At 39.1% G+C, this 16,411-nt stretch overlaps 1 protein-coding gene across 1 annotated transcript in view; it reads right to left on the bottom strand.

Annotated features, from left to right (window-relative positions):
• Positions 1-16,248, bottom strand: part of DNAAF10 (dynein axonemal assembly factor 10) — a 27,855-nt gene extending 11,607 nt beyond the window's left edge. The window contains exons 1-4 of the mRNA XM_054473776.2: positions 15,934-16,248; positions 6,193-6,293; positions 3,296-3,426; positions 117-218 (exon numbers count right to left, since the gene is read on the bottom strand). Coding sequence (XP_054329751.1) covers positions 117-218; positions 3,296-3,426; positions 6,193-6,293; positions 15,934-16,116 — 517 coding nt within the window. The 5' untranslated portion in view covers positions 16,117-16,248. The remainder of the gene's footprint in view (positions 1-116; positions 219-3,295; positions 3,427-6,192; positions 6,294-15,933) is intronic.
• Between the last annotated feature and the right edge of the window lie 163 nt (positions 16,249-16,411).

The raw sequence follows: 16,411 nt of genomic DNA, 5'->3' as shown, positions 1-16,411 counted from the left end.
TAAACTATTAGAATAATCCACAAAACAGACTATAAAGAGACTACTGTGAAATTTCTTGCAGCATCGTGCTTTCTACCATCTGATAATTCAAATGCAAGAATTCTTCAATAATTTACCAAATGCCACAGTCCAACAGTCTCTCTTGTTTTCTCCTTGTACAGGTTCCATATTAGCAACAGGATCATCTTTTTGCCTTGGGTCCCACACCTTCACAGTTCCTGCCATGCATAAAAGTGAGTTGGCAAAAATTCAAAAGTGAATGATTATGTTTATTTTCTACATTCTTCTATGGCTTCCTGTGTACATGGCAATATGACAGATGTTATGACATCTGAAAATATCCACATTGTTCTGACTTCTAATTGGGTAAGTTGTATTTAATATCAGAGATATCACCCATATGTAACTATCTGACTTGGTTTCCAAATTAATAGACGCACAGAAAAGCCAACAAGTGTTCCTAAGTTATCTACGAGTGATGACTGACAAGGCAAACGTGACTGTTACATAATTCAAATCATGAGCCTAAAATGAATGTGTTATTTTTTAGGGAAAATACCAGTGTTGTTTTAATTTTTACTTTTTTCCTTACTACCCATTTTAACCATTGGCATGAATACACTCTAATTTTGAATTAATGGTTTCTTATGTGAGTTCTAGAATACTATTTCTTTTTCTTTATTTCTTTTTTTTTTTTTTTTGAGATAGAGCCTCACTCTGTCGCCCAGGAGTGCAATGGCGTGATCTTGGCTCACTGTAACCTCCGCCTCCCGGGTTTAAGCGATTCTCCGTCCTTAGCCTCCCAAGTAGCTGGGACTACAGGCATGCACCACCACGCCCAGCTAAATTTTGTACTTTTTTAGTAGAAACAGGGTATTGCCATGTTGGCCAGGCTGGTCTCAAACTTCTGACCTCAGGTGATCCACCTGCCTTGGCCTCCCAAAGTGCTGGGATTACAGGCGTGAGCCACTGTGCTTGGCCTAGAATACTATTTCATATACAGTTAAGTTTAATTTTCCTGTGGCAATAGTGAAGAGGAAAATGTTAATAAAATTAACAAATTCTCAATTTAATTTCAACCCCCTCGTTTTAATTCATGTTATAGGACTACTTACTAAAATAGTGTCACTACCTACAAGAAATGCAAATGCATGTAATAAAATGGCTAAAAGGCAAGTACCTGAGAGAGAATAAGAAAAGGGCAAAAAAAATAAAAAATCCTTAAAAGGAAAATAACTCAGGAAAGGTGGAGGTACAACATTAGATTTATCTCCAGGGATAAAATAAAGTTGATCATTAAAAGGCTGCTTTAATATTTATTTATTTAGAGACAGGGTCTTGCTCTGTCACCCAGGATGGAGTGCAGTCATGCGATCATGGTTCACTGCAGCCTTGACCTCCTGGGTCCAAGTGATCCTCCTACCTCAGCCTCCCAAGTAGCTGGGACTATACCACCATGCCTGGCTAATTTTTAGTTTTTGTAAAGATGGGGTCTCCCTATGTTGCCCAAGCTGGTTTCAAGTGATCTTCCCACCTCAGCCTCCCAAGTGCTGGGATTACAGAGATGAGCCACTGCACCCACCAAAAGCCTGTTTTAAAAAGAAAACAAAAAATCCCATATATAGAGATAAGAGATTATCTTTCTCTATAGGATTTATACAAATTGATAAGATTTATAGTAAGTTTGCAAAAGTTAAATGAGCAAAGAACATTGACTATTCATAAAACAAAATTAACCAGTAAACATAGAAAAAAATTAACACAAGTTAGAATGGAATACCATTTTGTCTATAAAATAAGGAAGGAAAAAAAGAAAATCAATGCTGACAGGGTAGACTAGAAATCTATCTCATCTACTGTAGCTGACTATAAACAGGTACTTTGGAATGTTTGCCAATAAATTTTAAACTTTTTTTTTTTTTTTTTGAGACGGAGTCCCACTCTGTTGCCCAGGCTGGAGTGCAGTGGTGTGATCTCAGCCCACTTCAACCTCCCACTGCCAGGTTCAAGCAAAACTTGCATCTCAGCCTCCTGAGTAGCTGGGATTACAGTTGTGTGCCACCACACCTGGCTAATTTTTGTATTTTAGAAGAGACAGGGTTTTGCTATGTTGCCCAGGCTGGTCTCAAACTCCTGGTCTCAAGTTATCTGCCCGCCTCAGCCCCCAAAGTTGTGGGATTATAGGCGTGAGTGACTGTACCTCGCCCATTAAATTTTTTTAAAAATCATAAAATATATTTATTCCAAAAGAGTTACACATGTGATAATACTCATTTACTCATTATTTTTAAGCCACTCTCATAAGACAACAAACTGAAGGCTTATAAGGGAATGGTTAAGTATGGCCATTGATGGAATATTATATAGTCATTAAAATGATAACTGTGGAAACAGCAACATTTGCATATGACAAAACATTAAATAAAAAGTTTCTAAGATACAAATTCATATTCACACTTATAACTATGCAAAATTATATATAAGACCTAAAAGGAAAAGAAAAATCTAATGGTTGTGGTAGTGTGGTAGACTGAATGTTATTTTTCCCTCTATACTCAATATTGCCTTTATGATTAAAAAAATAAGTGATTTCTAAAACACAGCTGCTCTTGAGTACCAACTAGAAAATTACATCTCACTTTTCCTTTAAAGCAATTTCCTCATGGTCTTGAGCAGCCATTAAACAACTAGCCAAATCAATTACAATAGGTACCAAATTTCTCATGTACCCCTCGTGAAGCAACAACATTTGTGACTCTATTAAAGTCACGCAGTACCACTTCGGACACCAAAAGACCTGGCCCTTGTTGGTCACTGCAGGGTGGAAGAGGTGAGTTGGTGCCTTTGGAACTCTCTATAATGCTTAGCGGATGGATCACAGAACTTCAGTTTTCAACCAGCTGTCAATATGACAATTTTCACAAGTACTAATTCTGCCTTTTAAAAAAAGAAAATTAAAAGCTGCCACCCACATTATATCGTCAGCTGCCTCAAAAACCTGTAAAGACATTTTAAATCCTTCAAGGTTCAGAGGAAACCACCATTGTTAGTAGCTGAACCAGCTCAACACTAAAATAGTGTTAGTAAGTGCTATGAATCTATCTCAAAATACCCAAAAGTCTGAAACAATCGAGAGATAAGCAATCAAACTTGCCTGTTAAAAAAGTAACAGCAAGACTGTTAGATTTAGGGAGTCAAGGTGACTGAAGGGGATTTTTACTCAGAGAGGACGTACTGCTGCATAGAGATTTCCATTAAAATAAATAAACAAAATACATAGAATACAGGGACTCACCATCTCGGCTGCCAGTCACAATTTCAGGTGCTCCTTCTCCAATTCCTAGTCCACCTACGCCATCTATGGCATTTATAATTTCTTTATGGCCCTTTACAGAATATACTGGCATCTCTGGAGCTTCTAAATTCCTAAACAACAAACACAGCTTCTTACACCACATATCCCAAACATTTAAGTCTACTACTGAAATTCAAAAAGATATATTATAGTTAGATTTTTTTTTGTATAGAAATTAAGGTTTTGCTATGAAGATAGTTCATACATTTATTTACACTTCTGAAATTTTCTCTCCATTCAACTTCTTTCAAGCCCCCAATGAGAACTGTCATCATTCAACTTGAAATTCCAATCCTGAGCTCACTATACTTAGTGTTCTTCAAAGACGATCTATCCAAGACCCCCACAGATGAATTACCAGGTGTGCTTGTTGATAAACGTGGACTCACGGGCTCCTCCCCAAACATAATGAATCAGGATCTCAGATGGGTCCCGAAAACAATGACTGTGGTACACTGAAGTCTGAAAAAATACTGCTTCAAATACAGACTAAAGCCCAGGGAGGTCAAGGCTGCAGTGAGCTGAGATCATGCCACTGCCCTCCAGCCTGGGTGACAGAGCAAGACCCTGTTTCAGAAAAAAAAAAAAAAAAAAGAAAAGAAAAGGAAAAAAACAACCACGTATCTGAGGACGTGGCTCTCAGGACAGTTTTTTCCAATTCTGGGTTTTAGTGGCTGTTACAAAAATATGGGAGGTGAACAGAAGATGGACACCATTAGCTGGCCTTACTAAATCATCATACTCATTGTTAAATTCCATTCACCAAATATGCAAAGATTTTTGTTAAAATGCAGCTAGTATATTTCTATCTAAAAATATATATATATGTAAATTCAAAGTGATATAGAATTCTTCAAAAGTAGGCCTCAGTAGTTGGATCTTATGACCTTTTTAAAGGATAAAATATGAGTAGTGTTTACTTTGTACACATTTCTTCCTTTATAATGTACTATTTTCCCACTGAAGTTCACACTGATTTTCTACTGACATATTTTTCAGTGTGTCATCGTACTGGTAACAATATGTATTACTGCAAGACAGGCTGAAGTTCGTCTAATAGGTCAATTCACAGAAAGGCATTCAGGAAAGTACTGATTACCACAACTGCACTACTGGGCAATGAATGGCTTGACTAGGTGTTCCTCACACATTTCTTTTCTTGCCCATCTCCATTTCTCCGCTTCTTTTGCTTTTCTACGGGAACTTCTATTTACATTTCTCTTAATAATTTAGTTTTCAATAACTTACAGATTTTTTAAATGAATGTGACTATACATGAAATATAATTCCAATTTATTATTGGGCCAAGATTTATTAGTAAAACCTTACTAATAAAAAATCTGTGGCCAGGTGCAGTGGCTCACGCCTATAACCCCAGAACTTTGGGAGGTCAAGGTGAGTAGATCACCTGAGGTCAAGGAGTTCGAGACCAGCCTGGCCAACATGGCGAAACCCCATCTCTACTAAAAACACAAAAAATTGCCAGGGGTGGTGGGCACCTATAATCCTAGCTACTTGGGGGGCTGAGGCAGGAGAATCACTTGAAACCGGGAGGTGGAGGTTGCAGTGAGCCGAGATCGCATCACTACACCCCAGCCTAGGCAACAGAGTGAGACTCCACCTCAAAAACAAAAAAAATTTTTTGAGATATTTCAACCTAGTTTAGAAATGACATTTATCATCATTATGAACTAATCAAGAGATTAAACAGGATTGTGGTTCTACTTGAAATGACTGTTTTACTATTTTATAGACCTTAAAACATTATTTTTAACATGAAATTATAAGATTTATCAATGAAAGTAAATTGGTAATATCTGTACTATATACTAGGAAACTGTATTAGAAAGATGGTCAATGGTACTATCCAATATTTTGAATACTCTTGTGTTGAAATATATTTATTTTTTAAAATAGTATTCAAACTTGCCTCTCTCCCAGTATCTCTTGAAGCATATGACAAAGCATCTAAGAACTAATGAATACATGCTAATTTAATTATTAAGGAGTTAAAGCAAGGAGAAATTAAAATAGTTCCATTTTGTTTAATGTTATGATTCTAAGACAGATAAATATGTTAAAGTAATGTAATAATAAAGTAGCAGGTTCTAAGTGAGACTCAAGAAAGGTCATGTTAGATAACATGATGCAGGGAAGACAGTTTTTCTAGAACACTCTAGAACTTTCTCCATAATATTTTAGAACACTGCTGTATACTTTAAATGATTAAAATAATAGATTTTCCTGCAAAGTAATTAAAAAGGAATTTCAATTCATTCCACTCTAAATAAGAAACAGCTCTAGGTAAAACACGAAAAAGGCATTTGGCAGAATTGTGATTTTGCCCATTCAAAACAAGTTTATTTCGATTTGTTCAACACATATGTTTCTAAAAAGTTGTGCTTAGATGTTAAAGCTTTAAAAAACAAACGTTCTGCGGTGCTAAATCTCTTGCTGAAATATAAATAATTAATATCTACTTTTTCAGCGTTATTCATATGCATTTTTATATACTGTATTTTTAAAGTTGGAGGGGAAACAGACCTTTATTTACAAATACATGGCATTAAATGCTAGCACCAAACTGCATGTGTGAAAATAAGCATTGATAATATTTTCCAAAATATCTAAAGAAAAATAGGTTAGTATTTTTTAATGGATTTTGAATATGAAATATACAAATATATATTAGAGACAATTCTCATATTTTTATAGTTAAAATGGAACATAGAAAGAAAGATTTTAAAATTAAAATTCTCTCTTTCAGAGAAAGAGTAATGAAACTATCAAATAAATTGCCTATCTCATCTGTCTGAATACTGACTAAATCATCTTACCATATATGAAGGTTTCCACCAAAATCTCCAGTAGCTAAATATCTCTGCTGTAAAGATGTTGCACCAAATGTTCCACATTTAATAGGTTTGGCCTTTTCAATCTTGATAGAAGGAAGGAAGAGAGGATATATTATTTATGTAAGCAGATATTTATAATCTATTAATATCATATTTATGGCTCTATTATGGCATTTAAACAAGACAATATAAAAGGCAATTAAAACATCTTCTGACGAAAATAATCATGCTTTTTCCTTTAGTCATTTTTCTTTAAAGTATGTAAGTGTCAAAAAGAAAAAGTGTTAATTTGCCTTTCCTCTCCTTTCACTAATGAGACATTCAAATGCTGACAGCTCTACAATCTCTATTGCAAATATGAAAGTTTCAGCATTTCATGTGATATTCTTTAAGATCCTCAGCAGAAATGAGAACATAATGAAGATATTATCTTTCCAGATGGCTATGGGAACAAAAATGTTATGTGTCTCTTATAGTTTTCCCTGCAGAACCCTATAAACTAAAGATGTTTATGTCCCACTTTCTCTGGGGCCTTTTCAATGCAGAGAGATTTATAAACTTGTGTGTACCAAGGCGCTACTATTAGTATGGATCAGCCAGTATTTCGAGGTTTCTTTACTTTAAAAGGCTCCTGCTCCAAGTATTGTATATAATCACATTAGTAAAACAATCACATACGAATATATTATTTAAGGTATGGGGCTTATGGAAATAAGGTGAAGAAGAATATGTAGCCAAAAAGGTCCTTGGAAAGGATCTAACACAATACCCTCCTGTCGTAAAAGGAGACCAAAGCATAGGGCTTTACAGATTTGCCCAACTCATACAACATTCAACATTTAATGGTTTCTACTACATGCAAGTCACTGAAGTAGGCAAAAGAGGATACAAAGATGAATGAGATTGGCCAGTCCCTCAAAAAGCTAACAACTCAAATATCAGTTCCTATCTGGTTCCTCCAAAATATACATATTTGTTATACTACTCCTACGCCTCCCTGGGTCTTCTATTCACCTTCTTTTACTTCCTGATGTTTCTTATTTCTCCATGGTCCCTCCCGCCACCAACTCTACCTGCCCAGGTCACTAAAGTCCCTCCTACAGTCTAACTGCTTTTCCTGCTGCCTTGGCTCCTGAGATCTCTGGAATCTGGAATTAGATGAGGCCACTGATATCTGTCCCACACCACACTCTTGCCATATAACACTTCCCATTGACTGTCAGCCTCAATGGGGCAAAACTATTCCTCTTGGTCTCTAACAATTTTTACATTTTTAAATTCTTAATGTTTATAAAAGTAATACCTGCTCCCTATAAAAATTCAAACAAAACAAAAGGATGGAAGGAAAAAGTGAGTCCCTTTAACACTCTCCAGAAGTAATCCCCACCCTTCTAGGCCTTCTACGCATTTACAAACACACACGTGTTTGTTTCAATACAAGGCAGATCACGGTACACTGTCCTTTGATTTGTTTCACTTAACAATATATCTGGATAAACTTTATTCCTTCTGCAGCATTCTCCAGTTTCCAGGACATCTCCCCTTGTAACTCTTCAGTTCTCTTCATCCCTCCCAGGTTGGCCTGTTTCAAATAATTTTAAAAATAATTTCCCTGCCACTTTCAATGTTTATCCAGGCATTTCCATATAGGGTGTATTATCCATATAAGGTATACATAGCAATTTTCATGAATAAAATAGAAGTCACTTAACACAAACTATAACAACTTTTTTTCTGTGATTCAAAGGTTACCATTATATGGTATAGGGCTTTGGAAACTCCCAGACTGTTGAACTTTCCTATTGTTTGTGATCTAGATAAATTGGAGTTACTACGTGGCCAAGTCTAAAAGCACTCATACCCTCCTCAGAATTGTCTAGTAAATGAAACCAGCCACATACAGTAACATGTTTGTAAAAGACCCTATTGATGAGAAGCACAGAACCACAAAATGTTTCTCTTTTCAATGCACACGTAGACTGAGATGGCATCAGTTATTCACTGCAGCAGAAAATTAATACTCATTTATTCCCATTTTTTCCCAATTTTATGAAAAAGAGTATCTTAAAATGGGGCAACACAGAGGATCAAAATTTTGTCAACAAAGCACACGGTTTCTAACTGCAGGCAATTTATGTTTTCCTCACCGTTCCCCTCTCCTCAAATAAAAGTACCTGAAATAATATATTAACAGTGGTAAAGCACTTAGTCACTATTAGGGCACGATTTCTATGGTGAAATTAATTCAGAGTTCCAACCTATGCCAATTGATGAGACGGCTATCCACTCCTTCCTCCCCTTGGTCTCACACTGAACCTGGGCCTTGCCAGCTCTAAGCCACTGATAATGGCTTCCATGTTCTGAGGCAGAGGGTGGAAGCAGACCCTCTGAGGTAAGAAGCTGGTGGTCCTCATGCACAGCAATGTGGTTCCAGGAGACAGGGGATTAGAAGCTGTGGAGAGCTTGCATCATCTATTGACCCAGTTCTCTGGGAACATTTTTCTCAGAGAAGCACTGGGAAGACTGGTCTCCCATTTTCTTCCCACCAACCAGCTAAAGCATTCTGCTTCCCAGAATTCTCCCCTCAAACCTCTGATGAGGGTTTCTGTGATTCCTAGGCCATGCAAGAGGTAGAAACTAACCTACACTCTTTGGTTCCCTACAGTCTTCTAAAATTTTACTGCTGGATAAAAATTAAAAACTGGAAGCAAAAACTTTCCTCCCTGTTATTCTTTTACCCAACTTTCACTTTTAGACCCATTAGACTAGAGAATCTCAAACTATACTCCTGGAACACACTGATCTTCTGTTACTAACATAATACATTAATTAGAAAATTCACCAAGAATAAAAGCCAATGGATGTGTTGTTTTCAGATTTTAAAGTTTTTTTAAAAATAATTTTCTTAGCTTGCCTGGTAGAAAATACTAGCAAATGAACACCAGTTAAAACAACTTGGACTGTGTGCAGTGGCTCACGCCTGTAACCTCAGCACTTTGGGAGGCTGAGGCGGGCAGATCACTTGAGGTCAAGACCAGCCTGGCCAAAATGGCAAAACCCCCTCTCTACTAAAAATACAAAAATTAGCCAGGCGTGGTGGTGAACGCCTGTAATCCCAGCTACTGGGGAGGCTGAGGCAGGAGAACTGCTTGAACCCAGAGGGCTGAGGCTGCAGTGAGCCAAGATCACACCACCAAACTCCAGCCTGGGCAACAGAGAGAGACTCCGTCTCAAAAAATAAAATTAAATTAAAAAGTAAAAATAAAAATAAAAAAAACCTTGGAAGTGAAGACTTAAAAACTGTGTGGTTACTTGTGATGTAAAAATCGGAATCTCTATCTATGTATCTATCTATATATATAGTCAGATTTTTCTGCTGAAAATCTCTTCCCTGTGCAGAGATGGAACCGACTACTCCAATATTTTATGGTGTTCCAAAAACAGCACTGCAATGTGCAGATTCTTTGACACATGTACATGTCTGAGAATTGCTACCTTCAAAGGAAAGAAACCAAACTGACAACCAGTCTACACAATAAGCTCTATACATTTTCACATTTGTCATTGCATCCCTTCTAAAAGTATGTCTTTATTACAAATATAAAGGAAAGGAGTAAAATGTATCTACATTGAGAAGCACAGACTCATAAGAGTGGCACGAAGGCCTATGGTATACAAAATGCATAAAGTCCTTTGGGATCTGGTCTTGTCTGTGTGACTTCATTTCCTGTTTCCTGCCTTCTCTACTAATTCCAGCCACACCAGTTGGCTTGCTTTTTGTTCTTCATACTTGCCAAGGTCTCTTCCACTTGGGCCATTTGAATTTGCTGTTCCCATTGCTTGGACTACTTTTCCCCAGGTCACCATGACTCTATCCTTCTCTTCATTCAGATTTCAGTTCAAATGCCACATCCCCAAAGAGGTCTTCCTTGTCTCCCCAATCTGAAAAACCCCTCAGTTACTGTCACTCACCGTGTTTAATCATCTATTATACTTATCAACAAAATTATTTTATTCATGCAATTATGTCCCCCTTTCTAGAATGTGAGCACCATGACAGCAGGGCCTTGCCTAATTTTTTTAACAAATAGCAGGCATTCAACATTTGTTGAATGAAGGTATAAATGACCATCCATGAATCTCTCAGCCCTAACACTAGGGACAGACAAACCAGGGCTGGAGTTCACTTTCTTTGTTCTCTCTTTTCTCCTACCATACTTTCACGTGCCAGGGTTCTGACAAACTGTTCAGTTTCTGGTGTCATTGACATGCAATCATGAAAATAGCGTCCATCTATTGAACACCTACATTTCAGATACATTTTAGATATTCTTCCAGTCTAGACCATCCCTTTTCTAATATATACAACACTGCAAACTAAGTGTTCAGAACACCACTTTCAAGATGACAAAACAGGTTCAGAGGACTGAGTGACTTGCCTAAGGTCCCAAGAGCCAGGTAGAATCCAGACTTTTTCTTCTAAACTAGGCTGCCTCCAGGCTTAGATGTAAATTGATTAAATAAACATCTTATTATTGGAGTCCTCATTCTGTAAACCTGAGAGTTATTGGGAGTATCAAAGAAATGTTACAGTCTTGATTGCTGAGGTAAATGGCACAACGGCATGAATTAAACCTACTTTCAGATCGCTGCCCTTTGGTTTTTACCTTCATTCATGTCTTTACAAGATATAAATATATGATATTATGCTTCCCTCATGTTCTTTGTTCTTTTCTTAAAGAAACACAAAGATATTTATAGTCATTAGTGGTCTGCTGTGCAAGAACCAAATTAAACTCAAATTGTATATTTTCAACGTATTAAACGTATTATGAACATATTAAATGTATTAAAACTTATCATTTGTGCACACTGAGGACTGCACTTTGCTCAGAAGGGCTGAGCTCTGTTGGCTTACAAAAGTAGCCATGTTTCCTCTTTCCTCAGACATTCATGGAAATAATAATAATAGCTAAATTAAGAGGATACTAGTGAAGCTAATTTTTCATAGTTCACAAACGGGTTCCCTCTCTGCCCTGTTAGATAGTTTATCTATGGAAAAGAAAAGATGAAAAGAAGTTGGTGGTAAATCAAAATTTTTCTTGCTAGAAAACTAGCTGGCAAAAAAAAAAAAGCAGCTCTATCTTGCAAAAATTGTTCAACAAAGAAAATCAATATATACTAACAATTTTTGCTATATGATACTGAAAATGGCCATCAATGATGGTCATAATTGACCTAGCTGTTCATTTTCTTGCTATAAGAAGTTAAAATGATTAAAGAAGCTCAAGATCAATAATTCCTGTGTGAGCTATTTTTGTTCTGCATGTGGGTGGGTCTAGTACAGCTTGTCAGTATTTCCTCCTCCACATCCTGGCAATACTTAATTAACATTAAAAGATCTAGCCAACCAAATGCTAACAAGCAGTAAATTCGGTAGCACAGGGGCTAAAAAAGCAGAATTTTATTAGCTTATTGCTATTTTTTTTAATATAAACATCTACAACTGTGTTTCCATTTTTCAGGACCATCCCTAGTCCATATGGTATCTGTGCCCATCAGAAAAAAGTTGCCCCTTATAGGCTGATGAAGTCTCACACATGTAAGGCTTGATGAAGGAAAAAGCTTTTAGCTCCCATTTGAGCACGAAGCCAGACACCTTTGTGTGGTACAAAAAACTGCTCAACTGAACACGGAGGCCCTGCCCTCCATTCCCTATCTATCCTTTTAGCACTAAGATAAAGAAGACTTCAACAAAGACTGATATGCTTCCTTTACATCTTTTCTTCCTAGATGCACGGGCTTTGTGAGCTCCAAGTCAGTGATAAATTAAAAAAAAAAAAAAAAAAAAAAAAAAAAGAACCATGCATGAGCTTTGGAGCACTTGACTTAGGGGTAGATCTACGATGATAAATCAAGTCTGTTTCCTAACATTTTAATAAATGACCCATCTAGCTCAATGGTTCTCAGCCCTGAGAGTCATTAGAATCACCTTGCGGAAGTTTAAAAATATTCTGATTTCTAAACCTTACTCCAGATGCAACAAAGATGTACCACTGTGTCAGAATTTCCAGGGGTGGGACCAAGGCACAAATGGTTTAAAACACACACACACAAGCCATAAAATGCACTCAAATGATCCTGATGCAGAGTAAGGAGTGGGAGTTACTGGACCAGTATTTAACCTATATTTTAAAATTTTTTCCATTGCACCAGAACAGCCAAATACAATGTAAGTTCTTTTTTTTTTTTTTTTTTTTGAGACAGAGTTTTCCTCTGTCTTCAGGCTGGAGTGCAATGGCGCGATCTCGGCTCACTGCAACTTCTGCCTCCCGGGTTCAGGTGATTCTCGTGCCTCAGCCTCCGGAGTAGCTGGGATTACAGGCACGCACCTGACCACGCCCAGCTAATTTTTGTATTTTTAGTAGAGATGGGGTTTCACCACGTTGGCCAGGATGGTCTTACTCTCCTGACCTTGTGATCCGCCCGCCTCGGCCTCTCAAAGTGCTGGGATTACAGGTATCAGCACCGCGCCCAGCCCAATGTAAGTTCTCAAAGGTATTTTTGTATTAGTTTTACCCTCTTTTTGGACAGTAGCCTCTTTAGGAGAAAGGACTCAACTTTTAAATATCTTTGGTCCTTGTTAAACACAGTACCTTGAAATAGTGTGTTCTCAGATAACTCATGGTAGAAAAAAAGAAGATCCAAAGGATCCAGGTGAAAATACACTTTTTTTTTTTTTTGAGATGGAGTCTTGCTCTGTCACCCAGTCTGGCGTGCAGTGGCGCGATCTCAGCTCACTGCAAGCTCCACATCCCAGGTTCACGCCATTCTCCTGCCTCAGCCTCCCGAGTAGCTGGGACTACAGGCGCCCGCCACCACGCCCGGCTAATTTTTTGTATTTTTAGTAGAGACGGGGTTTCACCGTGTTAGCCAGGATGGTCTCGATCTCCTGACCTCGTGATCTGCCCGCCTCGGCCTCCCAAAGTGCTGGGATTACAGGTGTGAGCCACCACACCTGGCCTGAAAATATACTTAGTGGTTATTCCTGGCATTGAGATTGTGGGTGATATTTTCTTCATTTTCCTATTTTCTAAATGTTCTATCATGAACACATATTATTTTTGCTACAAAAGAAAATTATCTTTTTAAAATTTGCTGAAATTCCCCAGTCGCTACAAAAGACAAACTACCCTATTCCACTTGATGAAGTGTACTTTTGAAATACATACAAATCATATATTTTCATTTTATTATTTTTTGAGACAGGGTCTCTCTCTGTCACCCAGGATGGAGTGCAGTGGTGCAAACACAGCAGCCTTGACCTCCTGGGCCCAAGAGATCCTCCCACCACAGCCTCCCAAGTAGCTGGGACTACAGGCTCGCATCACTATGCCCAGCTAATTTTTGTATTTTTTTTTATACAAAAAGTAGAGACGGGGTTTCGCCATGTTGCCTAGGCTGGTCTTGAACTCCTGGGCTCAAGCAATCCACCCCACTGCCTCCCAAAGTGTTGGAATTGCAGGCGTTAGCCACTGCACCAGGCCTGTTCTTATTTTAAAAAGTCACAGGTCTAAGCCCTGATCCTGCCACTGCACTGCATCCTAGGCAAGAGTGAGACCCTGTCTCAAAAAAAAAAAAAAATTTCAATCATGTCCCATTTTTCTTCGAAAAAGGAATAAATGGCCGGGCGCGATGGCTCATGTCTGTAATCCCAGCACTTTGGGAGCCCGAGACGGGTGGATCACCTAAGGTCAGGAGTTTGAGACCAGCCTGACCAACATGGTGAAACCCCGTCTCTACTAAAAATACAAAAGAATTAGCTGGGCGTGGTGGCACGTGCCTGTAATCCCAGCTACTAGGGAGGCTGATGTAGGAGAATCGCTTGAACCTGGGAGGCAGAGGTTGCAGTGAGCCAAGATCACACCACTGCACTCAAGCTTGGGTAACAGAGCCAGATTCCATCTCGAAAAAAAAAGAAAGAAAAGAAAAAGGAATAAATCCTTTAAATGCCTCTTCTTTTTAATGGTGGCTCACACCTGATCCAGCACTTTGGGAGGCAGAGGCGGGAGGATGGTTTGAGCCCAGGAGTTCCAGGCTGCAGTGAGCTATGACAGTAGCACTGCACTCCAGACTGGGACAGAGCTACGCCATCTCTAAACAACAACAACAACAAAAAACAAAAAAAACCCAAAATGCAATGTAAAGAAATTTTACTTTGTGTAGAAATCAGGAAGGGCATCATACATTAGATAATCTGAACTGGACATTAGAATAGCAACAGGTAGCCAGGCTTGGTGGCTCACGCCTGTAATCCCAGTATTACGGGAGGCCGAGGTAGGCAGACTGCTTGAGCCCAGGAGTTGGAGACCAGCCTAGGCAACACGGTGAAACCCCATCTCTACCAAAAAATAAAATAAAATAAAATAAAAAGTACAAAAAAATTAGTTAGATGTGGTGGCACACACCTGTAGTCCCAGCTACTTGGGAGGCTGAGGTGGGGAGGCAGAGGTTGCAGTGAGCTGTGTTTGCACCACAGCACTCCAGGCTGGGTGACAGACCGTCTCCAAAAAAAAAAAAAAAAAAAATGCCACTGGTTCCCGGAAGCTAAGTGATGAACAATACAAGGAAAGGTAGAAAAAAATAAGCCATGTTTCATATTTGTCATTTAGGGAAACTTAAAGCGGGTTGGGGTCTTACATACTTTCTATTCTAGGCTTAACAGTCCAAATTGTATTCATCCTTTATCTACCAGTTTAATCCCTACCTCCTCCAAGCAGATTCTCTCCATAGATTTTGATTCCCAGAGTTCTTAACCTACCCTGCTCTTGTAGTCTATTACAACCCTGATCTGATTATGACTGATGATTTTTTTTTCAGGTAACCCAAATCAAGACTTTTTAAAAACTATAAACAGCTATGAAATGCTAGTTACTATCATTATTCTCTAATTCTTTCACTAGTAATCTTCAAAAAAAACCCTGTAAACCTAATCTTGCCACATCCTGCTTAAATCCTTTCAATTGTGTCCGGTTTTTCTTAGAAAAAAGGCATAAATCCTTTCAATGTCCTACAGATCTTGCAATGTCTGGTTCCTGCTTATCCCTCTAGTTTCTTAAGGAGATAAACTTCTTCCCATCACTGAGCTTCTGCATGTGCAGAAGCCCTGGAAACCTTGGCCTTTACTCCTAGTTTGGCCTAGTTAGCTTCTGCACATACCACAATCTGTTTTCATTCATCCCAAATCTGTTTTCACTCTCATTGAACCGTAACCGTGTTCTTTTGTGTGAGACAACTCATCTCGGTTTGTATTTATGTATCGTTGCTTTGATTATTGAACTGAGTATCTCTCCCACTAGAAAATAAACTCCATGAGATGGGGGACATTGCCATTCACATGCCTGGGAATACCAGGCACTCAATTGATACCTGTCGAATGCGTTAGGTTGCCTCTTCCAACCACACTGCAGGCATCCTGGTGCCCGCTTTGGCTGGACTGCACTGGGGGTGGCAGGACGGTTGGGCGCGGAGGAACTACCCCGCGGATGAGAAGAAAGGTTTTAAATAGGAAACATTCCTCAGTCGGCGGTCAGCTTCTCTGGTCTCGCGCGGCTCAAGCCATGCTTTGGGGGACGCTGGACGAAGGCTCTGGCAAAGAGGAATGCAGACCCCAGGATCCGCACTCGCCCCAACGACAGTCCGGATCCTCGACCCGGCACCCACCTCCCGAAGCAGCTTCAGGTCCCCATGCTGGATCTCGTACAGCTGAATGACGCCGGTGCCCCGTGCGAAGTTGCCCATGGTCACAAATTTGGCGCTGCAGGGCACCCACTTACAGTCAAACACCGTGTAGTTGAAGCCCTTCTGGATATGGGCGATGATCTGAGGCTTCTCGAAGGCCGACATGGTGCAGCGGATTTCAGCTACGGCAACCGCCACACCCAGAGCCCCCAAAAACAGCAACCTGGAAACCAGATTCCAAACATTGGCAATTTGTCCCTCCCGCTTTCCGTATTCTGCCCCAGATGCCCTAGCATGTTGGCTGTAGTTATCTCCGGATAATGCCAGATGCGCTCCTGCGATCGCACAGAATGTTCCTTCACAACAGCACTAATTTGTTTATCGCCTTTACCCCCTGCCTTTCGCACACATACATATTAGAGATTACAAAATACTTGGGCTGGGAGTTGCGCGGCTGGAG

This window comes from Pongo pygmaeus, chromosome 12, assembly GCF_028885625.2.
Source record: "Pongo pygmaeus isolate AG05252 chromosome 12, NHGRI_mPonPyg2-v2.0_pri, whole genome shotgun sequence".
Taxonomy (NCBI): domain Eukaryota; kingdom Metazoa; phylum Chordata; class Mammalia; order Primates; family Hominidae; genus Pongo; species Pongo pygmaeus.
This window is presented reverse-complemented; position numbering and strand designations above follow the sequence as displayed.